The sequence below is a fragment of the Kryptolebias marmoratus genome, linkage group LG17 (genome assembly GCF_001649575.2).
Source record: "Kryptolebias marmoratus isolate JLee-2015 linkage group LG17, ASM164957v2, whole genome shotgun sequence".
NCBI lineage: Eukaryota > Metazoa > Chordata > Actinopteri > Cyprinodontiformes > Rivulidae > Kryptolebias > Kryptolebias marmoratus.
In genome coordinates, this window is record NC_051446.1 from 2,759,718 (window position 1) to 2,778,032 (window position 18,315).

Sequence of the window (18,315 nt, forward strand, 5' to 3'; positions counted from 1 at the left end):
GTTTCTCGGCTGGCCTGGGAACGCCTTGGGATTCCCCCGGAGGAGCTGGCCCAAGTGGCTGGGGAGAGGGAAGTCTGGGTCTCCCTGCTTAGGCTGCTGCCCCCGCGACCCGACCCCGGATAAGTGGAAGAAGATGGATGGATGGATAGTGATGCATTGTATAAGGAGCTTTTGTGACAAATTTAATTGCAGAATGATAGATTGTGTCCAACCTATGAAGAGTTCCCTTCCATTCATATCTATAAATTAAGTCACTATAATTTTTTTTCAACAATTCGTTTTGCAGCCAGTGTAAATGAAGAACGATTTCTGTATAGATAACCAAGTATCACTTTGATCTTTGATTGTAATATACTGATATGGTGTTAAAAGAATAGAGTGCGTCAGGCCAAATTCCCAAACGTGTAAACTTCTACATGATCAGCAATGTCACCATTTACTTGTTGTGGTGAAGTCCACAGAAGGGGAGAGAGCACTGCCTCCATGACCAAACCACATAACATTGGTTTTCTTGGCAGCCCAGTTCACCGTGCTTTACGCCACTCAGATGCTTGAAGATGAAACAATATTGTTTTTGCTCCAGTGTGTGTTTGTCTGTAGAGTTAGTAAAATATTTTTTGAACCACTGGACAGAATTAAATAAAACTTGCAAAAAGTAGTCATTGGACATACATTTACAATTTATTAACTTTTGGAACCAATATAATTTGAGATGGCTGCCACAGCTAATTCCCATTAGCCAACACAAAAACGGTTTTAACTTGAGTTAAAGTTTGATGCCGTTGTTGTTGAGAGTCATTCCCAACACATACTCTGAGCCTGACATCTGTCAATACTGTATGGGATCGTTATTTTCGGGGTTTGACTCTGTTATTTCTCATTGCAAGATGTATTTAAAGTCAGTTTATTTATATAACGCCAATTCCCACAAAAGTCGTCTCAGGGCACTGTATAAAAACATCAACATACATTCTAAAAGCCAATTAGTAAAGGTTATCTATCTATGGAAGCCAGCAGATTGAGTTGTATCCTCACTTTGTCACAGTCTCCCATCCTGAGCAGCACATAGGCAACAGTGGAAAGGAACAACTCCCTTTTAACAGGAAGAAACCTCCAGCAGAACCAGGCTCAGGATGAGCGGCCATCTGCTTCAACTGGCAGGTATTTGAGCAGACAGGAAAGAGAAAGACAAATACAGAATGACTGGTCCAGGTGTAGTTTCTATGGAAAGAAAAACACATTAATGACAGCAATAATTACAAATACAAACATGAAGCACAGAGAGAGTAAAGAGTGCAGCAGAGTGAGGAAATGTGGTCAATTTGTCCTCCAGCAGTCTGAGTCTATAGCAACATAACTAATTAATAGCTCAGAAAACTCAAGCCAACTCTTACTAGAGGATTATTCATAAAGGAAAATCTTAAGCCAAATCTTAAAAGTAGACAGTTTGTCAGCCTCACAGACAGAAACTGGAAGTTGGTTCCACAAGAGAGGAGCCTGAGAACTGAAAGCTCTGCCTCCCGTTATACTGTTAGAAACTCTAGGAACCACAAGTAAACCTGCAGTCTGAGAGCGAAGAGATTTGTTAGGAAAATATGGAACAAAAAAAACCTTTTATATAAGATGGAGCTTGTTTATTGAGCGCTTTGTATGACAGTAGTAAAATTTTAAATTCCATTCTGAATTTGACAGGCAGCTAATGGAGAGAAGCTAAAATTGGAGAAATATGATCTCTCCTAACTCTTATCAGAACTCTGGCAGCAGCATTTTGGATCAAGTGAAGACTTTTTAAAGAGTTTTTTTGGACATCCATATAATAAAGAAATACAATAGTCCAGATAATAAGGCAGTGGTGTCCAATCCTTGTACAGGAGGGCCACTATCCTGCATGTTTTAGGTGTCTCTCTGCTTTGAATGACTGAGTGATTAACATGTTTTTCAGCACTTGAAGACCTTCTAAGATGCAGGGAAACACCTAAGGCATGCAGTATAGTTTCCCTCCAGAACTAGGATTGGACACCACAGTGACACGTGATAAATGTATGGAACAGTTTTTCTGCATTGTTTTGGGACAATATGTTTCTAATTTTAGTGATATTATTGTGCAGGACAGCTGTCCTGGCAACATTTGTGTGAGTTAAAAAACATGACCTGGTCATTAAAAGACAATCTTAGTCTAAAACTAAAGGCAGCAGCCAACATGCATTCCCGCTAACTCTTTAACATTGTATATAAACATCCCTGTCCTCTGGCAGCCCCCTCTGCACCCTGACTTCCTGCAGGAGTATTACTGTGGCTCTACAGTGTTGTTGATATAGACGTTTTTGGTGGAAAAGTGTTGAAAACCATGGTGTGTGTATCTGTGGAACAGCTGATAAGTTGTGGAGTGCTGTGACACCTGTTCTGTTTCCACCTCTGACCTCAGAGACATGCCATCAAACTGTCTTTTTGTTCTGCTTTTGAGGTAAAAGCAAAGCAAATTACTAAAAGACAAATTGGATCTTAGTTTGAATATTGTGCTTAAGCTGAACAACACCTGAAAGGAAGATGTTTGTCATTGCTGCTGTTTACTGTTGTTTGTTGAGAAGAAATTAGTTGTCTATAACTGGGTGGAAGATTGAATGTGTGCAACAAACAGCCAGTTCAAAGGAAAAACATTAACACTGTATGGCAGATATACTTATTTACAGTGTGACTTATTGTGTACCTGATTTGTTAAATAAAAGTGTTTTAAACCTCCAATGTTTGACTCTTTATTTTTTAAATCATGCTACAAACAGAGGATCAGCTGATAATGATGAATCACATCAGCCTGAATGTGACAAGTTTAATAAGTATTTGCACAGTCATATGTATGAAGTGATTGAACTAACTTAGTATTAGCCCATTCACAATATTCAGAACATTTAATTAGGTCTTTTTTTAAATGAAAGATCTTGTATTCCTTAAAGAAATGTATCTCATCCACAGCCCTTCACACCACAGCTTTTAGACTAAGATCATTTTATGTTGCAAAATGACAAAGTAGCCATTTTGGTCAAATCTTGAAAATAACTTGATATACAATCTCATGCGCTATTGTGAGATGTCAGATTTAGAGACTGTGTTGTGATGGACTTCCAGCTACTACCACACCACATTTTAGCTCAATATCTGTAAAACAAATGGATTTGTACCCATGTTTATGTTGACTAATTTTGATTAGCTGTGACAGCCATGTTGATTTTAATTAACTCCAAAAGTTATTTAGCTCTAAATGTTCATTCAGTGATTATTTTTTTGAAAGTTTCATTAAAGTCAGTTCAGTGGTTCATGAAATATTTTGCTAACAGAGAAATACTACAATTGATGTTGCACAATCAGTGGCACTTAGAGTATGTTTTGTGAATGTTTTAAAGTCATTGTGCCATAAAAACATGAACCCTGTATTCCTTAAACAAACAACTATTCAAAGAACACACAGGAATGAAATTACAACCCTTTAAAGAAGGAATATTCCGCTTCACTTACAAAGTGGCCATGTATAAAAAATGGGCATTTGAGGGTAACAGGTAATAATTATTGGCAAAGGTGGATAATTATGTTTTTTATCTGTCAGATTACCTAAATATCTCATGAATCACACATTGAATTGTAACAAAACTTGCCAAACATTGGATATGCATCTACATTTGATTATCTTCTTATGTAAGTCCAGTTCAAGATGGCTGCTACAACCAACCTACATTAATAAACACAAAAACTGCTAGCATTTCAATTTTACAGATACCTGTGGTGCTTTTTAGTCTGTTTGCCTTCAGATTGTCAAATTTCTAAATCTGCTTTTATTTTGGCTGTGAAAGGTTCTGACAGTGAGCTAATGCAACGTTTTGCTGTTGTCCTCATACTGCAGCCATTTGCACAGGTTAAATGGCTGGTTTAATTAAACATCTGCTTACCCACCCTGCTCATCTCCATTGGCCTGGTTTATCAAAGATTGTCTGATTGACAGAAGCAGACTTCTGCTAGCTTCATATAAGGCTTGTGCTGTAAAAGTTACTCTGATATGTTTATTTTAAGCTTTATTTTCAGACAAATAAGTCTGGAATTTTGACAGTTTCCTGAGGGCCAGAGATTTTTTTCGAAGGGAATGTATGTAGCCCGTGGGCTGCTTGTTGAATGGGCCTGCTTTAGAGGACGTACTGTAGCCTGCAATAAAATGTTTAAATGACAAAAGCAAGTAAAAGGATTCTGCAAAAGAAGAATGTGCAAAATTTGATACAACACAAGCTGACAAACCATGGCTCTAACATGGGAGCAATGACCCAACAAAATCTCCAGACCAAATGACTTACAAAACTGTCAGATGTTCCAAATAAATAAACTTTTTTTCATTTTCATTTTCAGAGTATGTTTAACAGAAAAAATTCATTCTGTCTAAGAAAAAGAAAATCAATTTTAACATTTGGTAACAGAATGTGAATCCATAGTGCTCAGCACATATAGTACCTGCAGTCGGATTTGTGGTCACAACACATTCCAACTCCACTTTCTGTTTTACTGCCATTAACATCTCTTTTATGGATAGAGATGCTTCACAAAATCTTGAATCAGCAAATACTTCATTTAAATTTCTTTCCTTAAAGAACAGATTTAAAGTCCCCTGAAGGATTAAAACGTGATACTTAACATTGGAGCTCTACTTAAACTTGTTGGTAGTTTTGAACTATTTTGGTCCTCATCTGATTCAAGTTTGTAAAAAAAGACTTTAAAGGGCTGCTGTCCTGGAAACTGTCTGCTGGTATGTCCTCAGTAAAAGGATTATTGTGTTTTGGTTTGTTTTATTTGAGTCGAACAACAACAACAACAACAACAACAACAACAACAACAACAACAGCAACATAATAATAATAATAATAATAATAATAATAATAATAATAATAATAATAATAATAAATGTTATGTTTTTTGTTGTTGTTCATGGTATAATAATAATAATAATAATTATATAATTAATGTTGTTCTTGGTTTTATTATTATTATTTGTTGAGGTTTTCAGATTTGTTTATTTTGTGTTACCTTTGCACCAAAAACAGCAATAAATTTATCAAAAGCAGTCAAATTGATTTAGATTTTTTTAATTTATTGGAAAGAAATATATTGTTCATTGAAAATCAAAGGTCTTCAGTGATTTAAAAAAAGTAGCATAGGATTTAGTGTATTGTTTTAGTTTGGCTATAAGAGATTTCAGCTACAAATAAATCTGAATTATACAATTCAAAAAAGAGGTTAGGAATTATCCTTATACATGAATAAAATAAATAAAGGCCACAATAGCAGAATGTTCAGTTAGAATTTCATTTAGAGCAAAACAATGCCATTTATTTATTTATTATAATTATTTATTTGTTTACTAAATTTTTTTTTAATTATTTATTTATTTATATTGCTGTTGTTATTGTTGTATAAAAATAACATCTGTGACCTTCTGCGGAGCCAGGGTTCAGGATGTTGAACATAAAAGGTTATTTTGTTTGTTTTGTTTTTTGAAAATCTAACAAAAAAAACAAAAAACAAAAACCCAACAACACTGAACCAAACACCAAAGTCAGCTGAACGACATGAAACTTAGTTCAGCTGCGACTTGGCGCGTGCTGGTGAGGCGGCCTATCAGCGCGTGCTGCGCAGAGAAAAGGATTCAGAAAAAAAGTGCTTTTATTTACTAATAATGTCTGATTAGATTCTGTTATTATTATTATTATTATTATTATTATTATTAATAATAATAATAATAATAATAATAATAATAATAATAATAATAATAATAATAATAAAGCGGGCGTGCAGCGGCTTCTTGTGGATCTTTTCCAGGACTCGAAGGATGTGTTTTGCCGTGCCGTCCTTCCTCCGCCTGCAGCCTCAGAGACAGTCCGCAGACTCCTTCCTCTTTCAGGGGGAGAAAAGCTGTTTCACTGATTCACATCAGCAGTGCGTAAAAAGCGCTGCTCGGCAGAAGAAGAAAAAACAAGGACTTTAGTTTCTGTTCGTGTCTTTCGGCAGAAAAGAAAGAAAACTTTGTGATCCGAGGCCACGAGGCCGACAGCGGAGTGTTTTCTGCCAAATATCTGTTTCCTTTTTGTGCCCTGGGTTCACGCGCATCACACCTCTGAGCGCCCCCCGAACCCCCGCGGTTGCTGCGCGCCCACCGCGTCCACATCCAAAATGATGTCACGCGGAGCCACAAGAGGACTTGAGATTTCGCGAGTTACTTCCAGTTGGAGCAGGTGTCCTGCCAAGTGTGGAGTCCTGCCTCCTCCCCCTCCTCCTCCTTCTCCACGCGCGCACAGACCGACGGAGGGGAGCTGAACACATGATGTAGTTTCTCCTCTCTGAACGGAATCACCAGCAGGTCCCGGCGCTCCACGCGCGCGTATCGAACGAGCTGCGGCGTCAATAAGCGGAGCTTTGGAGCTTCGGAGGGGGGCCCCCGGCAGAAGCGGGCCGGTGAGGAGCAGCACCGACCCCCGGCTCCTGGCCAGCACTTTGCAGCTGGAGGTGATGGACGGTTCTTTCTGTCGCCCAGCGGGGATCCTGGGCTCCCCCCTGCCCACCGGGAGCCAGCCCGCGGCCTCCGGCGGCGGCAGCAGTAAGCCCCTTGCTTTCTCCATCGACCGGATTATGGCCAGAACCCCCGAGCCCAGGTCGATACCGCTCCCCACCTGGTTCCAGCCCACCCCCGCGGGGAAACCTGACACGTGTCCGTCCTCTCTGCACTGCATGATCCCGCTGCTGCCGCTTGGGTACGAAACGGGCCACCGGCTCAGCATCACCGGGCTGGATCCGGGCCACCTGGACGCCTCCTCTCTCCCGGGCCCGGCGGACTTTTTCGGGTTCGGCTTGAATTCCGCGAGCCAGCAGGAAGACGCCGCGGTGAGCCAGTCCGGGGGCCAGTACAAACTCTTCAGACCCCGGGTGGTCAACCAGTCCCCCCTTCCCGCCGTGAGCGCCGTGTGCTACCTGAACTGCAGCGGGGACCGCGGGGACCCGTGCGCGCCCCCGGCCGGCCTGGTCAACCTGCACCCGATGGCCTCGTACCTGCTGAGCGCGCGACACAAGGTCCTGATGGCGGAGAGGAGCAAGCCGGGCCTGCCTCAGTCCGGGGAGCGCTTCTCTGTGTCCGGGGTCCAGGCCGTCCAGGCCTTCAAGGAGCTGTCCCCGGGCCAGATCCAGCACTTCATCAAGGAGCGGGACCACATGTTTAAAGGCTCCGTGGCGGGGGCCCGGATCAGCGGCCCCTGTCCCAGCAGCAAACCCAAAGTCTTCACTTGTGAAGTCTGCGGCAAGGTATTATTATTATTATTGTTATTATTATTATTATTATTATTATTATTGTACTAAAAGTTTTATTTTTCAATATTTATTTTATTTCTTCTTGTTCATTTTATTTTAATGTAATGATATGAGCAATAATAGGAAAAAATAAATAACACTGCACGTTGGTGAACTCAGACAGCTATGCCAAAAATTTAAATTTATTTATTTATTACTATTTTTGTGTCTTAATAAATTCTTTAACTGGCAGTAAAGCTGTCTAAGCTTAACAGCGTACATTTAACCCCCTATTATTATTATTATTATTATTATTATTATTATTATTATTATTATTATTATTATTATTTATGTGTTTAATTTTAGAATGCTCGTTATCTAATTTATACTTTGAAAGAGGCCTTGATAAGCTATGAAAAAATCCATTGATGAAAGGATTATTCTATATAGTTTTCCTTATGTACTAAACTATATTTAATCAAAAATATCTATATTAGTTTATATTTTCCACAGGTCAGGAATATAATGTGCATTGGTGTAGTGTACATCTGAAACACAATTATTTCATATAAATTCATTTTCTTTTGTTTGATTGGCTAACTACTGGCCATATATAAATTTAGCTTTTATTTAGTGCAGCAAGTTTTATTTAAATAAAGTATGTAATGTGTAAAAATATGTCAAATATGAGTAAATAATTTAAATCTAGCTTTGTTTCCATTCTAATTGGCATGTTTTGTCTTATATATTTGCACGTTCACCCTAACCCTCCCACATTTCTTTACAAATAAAATTGATCTTGCATGACAATAATGGAAGGAAGAGGAAGGGGGGGGTGAGAAAGAAAAACCTTCAGCTGATATAGTTGGATTGCAGAGCCGTATGGGGGTCAGATTCCCACACTACAAGGGGACGTTAATATTTGTGTGCTCAGCAAAGATCACACATCAGGTTTGTTGCACCTGGTGTCTTAATGTTAGCTGTCCTTCAGCTCCGATTGTCTTTTCTGAATGAATACTTTCCAAAAGAAAGAAGAAAAACATCCATAAAAGAGTATATTTGCATGGTTAAATATTCTGTCATGAACTTAAATGATGTGATGCTTTAGTTACCATTCTAGAGGTTGATCAGTTGTTGTTTTTTTTATTTAAACTTTATTTGATCTCATTTTGGATTTCCGGGATTCTTATAAAAGAAAAATACAAACTGGGTGAAAAAAAAAATTAGAACAAATGCAATGCTCCGATAAAATGAGAACAGACTGATGTCTCTATTTATTTATTTACTTTTTTTTGGAAAGGCAGAGTTTTATTTACTATTTTAGTTTATTTTTTATAAAAAATTTAATAAAAAAAAGACAACGCCACGACCAGTTTGTTGAAATAAAAAAAAATGTGTTGACCCAGCATGACCTGCTGCCTCATAACTGTTTCTGACAATGATTCAGACTTTAAACTTCATTAATTTAACCAGTTTGTTTATTAACCAAGGTATAATAATAATAATAATAATAATAATAATAATAATAATAATAATAATAATTATTATTATTATTATTATTACATCGTTCATATTCATCATAGTGAGCATTGTGTTATTTTGGACTCATATTGATAGATAAAAGCTAATTTTATTTTTGTTCATTATCAACAATAATTTACAAAGTGTTTTGCTGTAAAATCAATTTCATTGGTTTTATTATTTATTATTATTGTATTGGTGTTCTTTTCTTCAATTTTTCATTTAAATGTAATAAACAAAATTTACAAAAGCTGGAAAAGCAAATATATCATATAATATGTTATTAGATTATTATTATTATTATTTTTTTTTTTTTTTTTTATTATTATTGTAAACATTCTTCTTGTCTGTGTTTTCTGTTCTCTCTCTCAGGTGTTTAACGCTCACTACAATCTGACACGCCACATGCCTGTGCACACTGGTGCGCGTCCGTTTGTGTGTAAAGTTTGTGGAAAAGGTTTTCGTCAGGCAAGCACGCTGTGCAGACATAAAATCATCCACACTCAGGTGAGCTGGAGTATGTGTTCCTCTTAGTTAACACTGCAGTCAGTCCTTCCACCTACAGGGCTGCACATTGTCAGTCTACTTGAGTACAAATATTTATTTTTGCTGTTGATGCTGATTGGACTCAGCCTTCAAAATTAGTCCGAGCATTTATGCATTTTACAATAAAAGAAAACACAGGGATCTGGAATTAAATTTAAACTGCTAGGTGCTGGATCTGGGAACTGTTTTTCTGACACTTAGTTTCCTTTTTCAAAGGTAAAATTTGAACAAAAAAAAGAACAAAAACAGTAAATTTATTTTTTCTCAGAACCCCACAAACCCACTGTAGAGTAAGCTCAACAAACGCTTTGTCCTCATACACTTTATATATATATATATATATATATATATATATATATATATATATATAATAAGTAACAAAAAACAAACAAAACATGGACAATAAAACTGTCTGAAATAAAGTTTTTGAATAGAAAAGAGCTGAAGGGTTTCTGTCCTCAGCAGTCAGAAAAAAACAACATTTATTGGGACCTTTTGTGATGACTCTGTGTGACAAACAGATAGACATTTCAAACATCTTCTTTCGTGCTTTCTTATTTGGAAATTACAATATTTTATGTTTTGTTTAAATTTAAACCAATAAACAACATGATTTTAAAGGTATCTTTTTCTATTTGATATAAACTGAAATTATTTCTTAGACCATGGTTATTTTTGTAATTAATGCATAAGCATTGAAGCACCATAGACTGTTCTGTTGAGAAGTAAACTTATTGCTCAGCTTTAAATTTCATTCTGTAAATTATACACTGTAGCATGAAGAAGAACTCCTTTTTCCTGACCTCTAACTTACCGCCATCTTTGCATGTAAAGAGCTTCTTCCCTCCCTCCCCTCGTTTTGTAACCTGAGAAAAACAGTTTTGCTTGCTCATTGTCATTATTAGTCCAGCAGACAAAAGAAAGAGAAACTTAAGTTGAGAAATAACTTCTCATGCTGTTAAGAAAGAATTACTCTAGTTTGCATATCACCTGACTCCTGCATCAGCTGCCTCCTCTGCAAACATCATCACAACCTGAAGACTGACCTCTGACCCTTACCGGGTCTGGGCCTTAACCTGCCCCTTTGTTGTGGTTCTGTCGAGGCCTGAGCAGCCTTCAGGTTCCTCAGAGTTGAAGTAACGACTGGCTCTGATCCAGTGAGGCACCTACAACTCTGCGTGATGAGAAAGATAAAAGATGGATAGAAGTGATTTTGGGTCTGGCTGTCTTATTTTAACTGATGCAAATTAATAAATAACATCTATTTCCAACCGGATGTTTCATTAAAACTAACCTGACAACCTGGCAGAATTAATAACCAAATTCCAAAGTAAACTATTTACCAAAATAGTCTGTAGTATTTCAAATTCTTGCACAGATAAGAAACCAAAAACATTAGTCCTAAAATCCAAACATTCTGTTTTAAAAAGTTATTTTGGTTTAGATAAACGGATAATTACTATTTAAGCTTAGATTAATAAAGTATTACTTGTTGCTGTGTTTTATCTTGATAAATTTTCATTCAAAGTAATTACCTAATAGTCAGTCCCCAGAGATATTATGGTTCCACAAGAGAGAAAATCTGAAAACTAAATGAACAGGGAAACACAGAAAAACAACACAACAACAAAAGGCATAAAACAAAACAAAAAAACACAGATCATGACAAAGATGAGAAAACCTAGCCCTCTTTGGAGCTTTATAGCTCAGACATACTGTAGAACAACTGTGATTTTTACAGTTTTAAGTTTTATGATTTTTACAGATTTTTCCACAGAATGTTGAACTTTTTCAACTTTTGGATTGACTAGAATTTTCTAATCTTTTGCAAACAAAATCTTTTTACCCTCACAACTCCTTCTAGTACATACAGTATACAAATTATACATCAGAACATAGACTTTTTTTGTTTACCCAGTGTCTTTCACTGTTAAATGACATGGTTTTCTTTCAAATCTCCTCAGTGCAAAGTGTGTACTCCAAAGCTTCCATAGATTTAGTTATATTTTAGCACAATATATTCTCTTCAAAAGAGGAAATCGGTTTAAAATACAGCCCTCTGTCATATCTCCTACCCTGGAAAGATATGTAACTTGTCATCTCTCCCACATAGAACATTGTAGAAACTTCTGCTCATGTTGAAGAATTTTTAGTTTCCACACAGCAACTGTTTGTTTGAGGCTTATTTTCAGTCTGTCTTTCTATTTGCCTCCATTAACTTGGCAGTCAGCGAATGGCAGAGACAGGCGTGTGGTTACCATGGTGACAATAATATGCAGCAGCTTTAACATTTCCTTTGATTTTTTATTTTTTTTACACTTCTTCTACAGGTGTAAACTTTTCTTCTGAACTTCGATTATTACAAGGTTATGTTGCAGTTTGGACAGCAGCTGTATCAGAACCCTTTAACATGTCTGTAGAAATGTTTTAATTATTATTGTTATTATTATCCACAATGATATCCCTTTTTTTTCCCCCTTTGATGTTTTTACAGGAAAAACCTCACAAGTGTAACCAGTGTGGGAAAGCCTTCAACCGGAGCTCCACTCTCAACACGCACACACGCATCCATGCAGGATACAAACCATTTGTGTGTGAGTTCTGTGGGAAAGGATTCCATCAGAAAGGTGAGGTGAAGAAACACCCTGGCAAATTTCTTCTTTAGTGTTTTCAGTGTCCAGGTGCCAAAGAAACCTGGGATCTGTGGGACTCAGGATGTTGATCCTAATATTGCTGATCCACAATGAATAAAAACAGTTTTTACTGTTCTAAACCAGGGCCTTCCTAACCTTTGACATTTCTGTTGTTTGTCTCACTAATAAAATTCACAGTCACAAAATGTACTACTTGAAGTAAAAAAAATAATACAAATTAGTTTGTTATGTTATAAAATTGTAGATTTATAACAGATTGTTGGCATATGTGTTAGGACAAAGAAAAATTAATTCTTGAGTAGAGTAAAACATAGATCTTGGTTCTACCTCCTTTAAACACTGTACTCTGACTCTGTGAGTCTTGTCTATACTTCTGGTAAATTATTTATTTAAGTATCCTACTATGAAATGTCAAAGCATAAACTAATAAATTATTAAGGGAACAAATTAGGCCAACTTGTTGGACATTTGATTGCAACTCATTGAATTTCTTCTAATAAAGGCAAAGACATATACTGTATTTACTTCAACATTTACTAGGTTTTTATCAAAGGCTGGTCTTAATTGCTATGGTAATCAGAATAATTTGACAGATTTTTGTAGAATGTCTTACTTCGATGCCATTTGTGAGTACAGTTGCTTTTTTTTCTGTTCTTAAATATGTTAAAAATGTTTCAATTTCTCATTGATTTAAGCTAAAGACAACAGTGATGAAGTGGTAAATGAATCACAAACTTAAACTGACCCATTTGTTTTCCTACTTCTGTTGTTTGTCTCATTCTTCTCAGAAATTGTATTCAGATTTCTGTAGAAATCTGCAAAACATAACTCAGCATCTAGAGTTTTGAATATAAATATAAATTTCTATGTTATTTTTGTTCGAAACTAGAAACAGCAGGACCAAAGAGCCACTTGTGGCCTCAGTCACTGGTGATAGACCCCTGGTTTAGATGCTGAAATGTGCTGTAATAATAAACTTTTTCTTACAGTCACTCTTCTAAAGGTCATAGGAATCACAGCCTTTGCTTCAACTTGATTACTTGTACACTTGTACAATGTAAACACTAATAATTGCAGACTGAAAGTTAATTTATAACAGGCAGTTTATTTATTTATTATACTCTTTTAATGCCCAATGGGGAAATTTATCCTCTGCATTTTTCCCATCGAACATGTGAGCACACACACGTTTAAGGCCTTGCTCAAGGGCCCACCGTGGGGCTAATGAGGGTGGAGGCAGATGTGGGCACCTCATCTTCCCTACCTGATTTTTTTTAGCCAGATTTGAACCTGAACCAGTCCACTGAGTGGACAGAGTTTTTTTTTATTTAACAGTGAACATGACTTGCAACTGGCTCATACACTGGCTGACTGGTAAGGAACAGACCAGTCACTGCATTTTCTTCTGCTGATTTTAATTTCCATGTTCATGTTCATTGTTTTTTACTCAGTAATAGATGGGATTTTAAATGCAACTAGGTACAATACTTGAAATAAAACATATTCAAGTAAAAGTGAAAATACATATTGGATCAATTACTTTAAAAAGTACAAAGTACACTAAATTCATACTCAAAAACAGTAATGCAAGTAAAGGTAATTTGCTACTTTCCACCTCTGGACATATATCAACATAAAACACAATTAATAATATCAGCATGAATTCATGTTCTAATAAAACTGTTTTGCCTTTTGAACGTCGTTTGTTAGTCGTAGTCCATATCTTGTGTTGTAGCACCATCTTGAGGCAGTTTTGTTGTGTTTGCATGTATGACTTCCTATTTGTTTCTGGTTACACAATCTGTCTGTTAGCAACCTGAAAAATAGCTGGCATTCAGTGAGAGTTGTAGGGCTACATGGTCTGTATTTAACTGTCTATGTAGGCCAAAGCATACTCTGTAAGTATTGCCGTTGCCAATTTGTTATTTACATACAGATGAGCTCTATGTTGGTTTATTCAGCGGACTATTTAAGTTTGTTTTTGTTAAAAATAAGATTAAGTGGTGTGGGCAAGAACTCAATAAATTTCCTGAATGGACACAATCCCTGTTGAATTTTTTTTTTTTTACACTAAATTAGAGAGTCCAGACTGAGTTGGTTTTGACTTGTTCCGAGGAGGGACAGTGAGTATATTGGTAGAAAGATGTTAGAGATGCAGCTGCCAGGAAACCAAGGACAGGTGAGAATGGACGTGGAATGAAGAACAAAGACTGAATGAGGGAAATTACTGAGGGGTGTTATATATACTGAGGTATATTTACTACTGTGTATTTCTTGTTTTAGTTTCTCAGTGTTTCCCGTACCTCCCCGTGTTCTCTGCCACCCCTCAGTAATGACCTCCAGTATCATGTATGGTCTGTTAGAGCTTAGAATATGTTAGGTGATTAATCTCATCTACTGTTATACCAAATCTAAGATCAGTATCTGCAAAATTGGGTTATAGCCATTTTTATGTTTTCTAAGTTCAAGTGGTTGTGGTGGCCATCTTGAATTGGGTTGAATCCAAAAGTTATTCAGTTGTAGATATACAGTCAGTGATCCAGTGATTACTCTCTGCGAGTTTCATTATAATCAGTTCAGGGGTCCATTAGATGTTTTGCTAATGCTACATACAGACATTAGTGGTTCATGAGATATTTTACTAACAGACAGACAGAGTTGACTCCAAACGTTAATGGCAAAGTTTTAAACATAAATGTCATGTGAACAGTTAGCACTCAGCACATAAGTTGGGGATCAGACTCAAATTTTAGCTGTGAATCTGTAACACTGGTTGAGTTATAGCCAGTTTTCTGATTACCTTTCTGCAGCAGCCATCTTGAATTGGGTTGATTCCAAAAGTTAATCAATTGAAGATGTACATTCATTGATTACCTTTTGAGAGGTTCAATAAAATTTGTTGAGTAATCTATTAGATATTTTGCTGTTACAGACAAACAAACGCAGACATGGGCAAAACATCATGGCTCTGCCTTCACCTTCACCACCGGGTGATAATTATGTTGAATTAATCTGGTCTCTGTGTGTTGGAGTGGGAAATTTGAGGTAAATTTTGGGTTGATAATGTAAGGAATTAATTGTTTTTCCTTGATGTCCTGCCCTGAACCTTTGCAGGAAACTACAAGAACCACAAGCTGACGCACAGCGGGGAGAAGCAGTTTAAGTGTTCCATCTGCAGCAAAGCGTTCCATCAGGTTTACAATCTGACCTTCCACATGCATACACACAATGACAAGAAGCCCTTCACCTGCCCCACCTGTGGAAAAGGCTTCTGCAGGAACTTTGATTTGAAGAAACACATCAGGAAGCTGCATGACCCGGCAGGGGCTCAGTCGCCCCCGCAGCAACACTAACCCCCTATCCCCCCTCAAAGAGCCTGGAGGTATCATGGAAAAACAAAGTTCATAAATTACTGAGTCACATTCAGTTTTTCTCCACTTTCTTTGCCATATTCATTAAAATTGGACTGAATAACAACTAACATGTAAATAATACTTTTTTCCCCCTCAAGTTTGACTTTTTTTGCTTGCAGTCTGATCAAACTCTACAGATGCTTCCTAATGTTTATGCCAGGGATCTGCAACCTGCTGCTCTGTGTCACATGCAGCCCCTTGGTCCCTCTGCAGCAGTTCTTTGTAGCTTTGACCAAAATTAACATGGAAATTAATTTTATTGTTATACATAATGCCAACAGAAAAGGCCAGTTTTACAGTTTTTCTGTCCAATATTTTCCAAATATTTTAATAAAATGTCTGTGATAGAATGATATGAACAATAAAAGGAGCTAAATATGTTGATCAGATTATGCTAGAAGCTTATTAGGCCATTAGCCACTTCATTAATTTTCCAGCCAACTTCCAGCCACACAGTGGGATATTTTCAAGCCAAGTTGCTGAGAAGAAAAACAGAAACTGCAACTTTTTCCATTAAAATAGTGTTCTGCAAAAATAAGGCGAGTCAATTTGATATTAAGAATTAAATATAAAGGCTTATCTTTGATTAAAAAGAATCATTACAGTGTAAGTAAATTAAAGTATCTGTTTTTATTAGAAAAAAATAAAAAGTCACTAATAAAAATCTAACTGATTTTTATGTTCATTTTAAAGATACTGCTATTTCAAAGTGGGTTACTTAATTCATTTTCCACAGACTTAGAAAAGACTCACATAGATATGCACAGTTCCGTGTTACAATAATAAAATCTTTTTTTCCCCCTTCTTTACAGAAATATGGTCTTTTTTGGCCCTGGAATATAAAACATACTAATAAATGTCAACATATTATTAAATATTTTAATTTTAAAATTTATACTGTAACAAACAATAGTTTTAATCAGCAATTTTAAAAATAATCCTTGATAGGATGTATTATCATTATTTTAGGCTTCTAGTGCAGGGGTCATGCCCCACCCCTCCCACCCCATTAGCCATGAAAGGCTTACAAGCAATCTAGAAATGGTCTTTGGGCATAGATGATGATCAAAGATCTGGTACAATCTGTGGCTCTGGACGCATTTTATTTACAGAGGACAGTGGCAGAAATAGCTCTTTGGATTGTAAAGGTTTCGGAACCCTGGCCTATACCAATCTTCTGCTCTTGTTGAGTTCATTCAGTTAAATGACTACATCCTATGGCTTTTCTCCTCACATTTACCAAAGCTTGGGCAACACATTTTTACCTCAGTATTATGTTTTTGTCACCTCAAAATCCAGAAAAATAAATTAAAGGCTTTTGATTCCTTGAAGGAATGTACTTCACTGGCCACCTTTCATGTCAGATTTAGACTAATCTTGAGTGTCTCTCTATCATCTTAAGTTGAGAAATGACAGTTGTAACCGTTTTGGTCAAACCTTGAAAATATTGTTCTGAGCAATCTGTCACTCAGTATGTGTTGTGAATGACTCTCAGCCACTACCACATCTAACGGTAACTCAAAATATATGAAATTGATTGAGTTATAGCTGTTTTTATGTTAGTTATCATGGATTAGCAGTGGCGACAATCTTTAATTGGATTGACTCCAAAAGGTAATCAGTTGTAGACTATTTGTTCATTTCTGAAAGTTTCATTAAACTTGGTCCAGAAGTTCATAAGAAATTTTTCTATCAAATTGGACTGGATTCATTTTCACTTTTTTAAGTAAATGTCCAATGTTCTGCCACAAATGAAACACAGAGGGAAACCCTGTTTTTTCTGCTCCTCTCTCTGGCCTGCTGATCTTAAACTTGACTCCCCACCAAGTATTTCATCCTAAGAAGAAAAAATAAAAGAAATAAAGAAACATCAGGTGTTTTTCTGACCCCTTCGGGTCCTAAAGTATCCCATATGGTCTGACCCTGATCTCTGGCTCTGATGCTGGCCCAGACACCAGTCAGCTCATTGGACTGAGGACAAACTGAACTTTACTTCCATCTGATAATGATTCAGTGATTCTATTCAGCATAGAACAGACTCACTGGTGGATCCAGGATGTAAGACTGAAATCAAAATAGAGACGTGGCAGTGATGGAACAGTACACATCAACCCTGTTCACTCAGAGTTTATTGATTTTACTGCCAGAACCAGAACTGCTTTTAACAATCTGGTAAAGAATAAAGCTGGTGATCTATGACCATTTTCTTAATGTCAACAAAGTGTATAAAAATAAACTTAGATGATGACTGTAAAATGTGTTTTGTTTTGTTTTTTTAAATAAAAACTAGCCCCTAAGAACCGCATTTTTATTTTTCCTGGTTAAATATTTGTGAAAAGTACAGATTTGTTTTGTGCCTCAAGCGGAGGAGTTCATGTATATTGGAATTTTGTTTGTGAGTGATGGTCAGATGGATTGATTGATAAGGGCCTCATTCACAGTAATGAGGGCATTGCTCCACTCTGTTATGGTGAAGACAGAGTTGGGTCAAAAGACAAAGCTCTCAATTTACTGATTTGTCTACTTTCAAACCCACACCTAAGGTCACGAAGAATGGATCATGATAGAAAAAACAAGATATATTTGAAGCTGGAGAAATACCAAGGGCTGAGGAAGTAAATAGGGAAGTTGTGAAAAGTCAAGGACTCGGTGATGTCAGTGGTCAACAGAGCACTTGGAGACCCCAGGAACAACCTCAGAGATCTCTGTTCAGAAAAGTGTAGTCCTAGAAAAAGCTAAGATAAAATTCATAACTTTTTAAGCTCCGAGTGTACTGGTTGAGGACCTTTCATGAAAATTCTTGTTTGCTAAAAAGAAAAAGTTAATGTTTGAAACTTACCTATGCTCCTCCATAGAATCTTTTGTGTGCTCCT

The 18,315-nt window shown here is 36.8% G+C and overlaps 1 protein-coding gene across 1 annotated transcript; it reads left to right on the forward strand.

Annotated features, from left to right (window-relative positions):
- Positions 1 to 6,302: 6,302 nt before the first annotated feature.
- On the forward strand, positions 6,303 to 17,726 carry fezf1 (FEZ family zinc finger 1). The gene is made up of 4 exons (XM_017435378.3): positions 6,303 to 7,323; positions 9,202 to 9,336; positions 11,870 to 12,002; positions 15,144 to 17,726. Exons 1-4 carry the CDS (start codon positions 6,538 to 6,540, stop codon positions 15,380 to 15,382), a joined length of 1,293 nt encoding a protein of 430 aa, XP_017290867.1. The 5' UTR covers positions 6,303 to 6,537; the 3' UTR covers positions 15,383 to 17,726.
- The last annotated feature ends 589 nt before the right edge of the window (positions 17,727 to 18,315 follow it).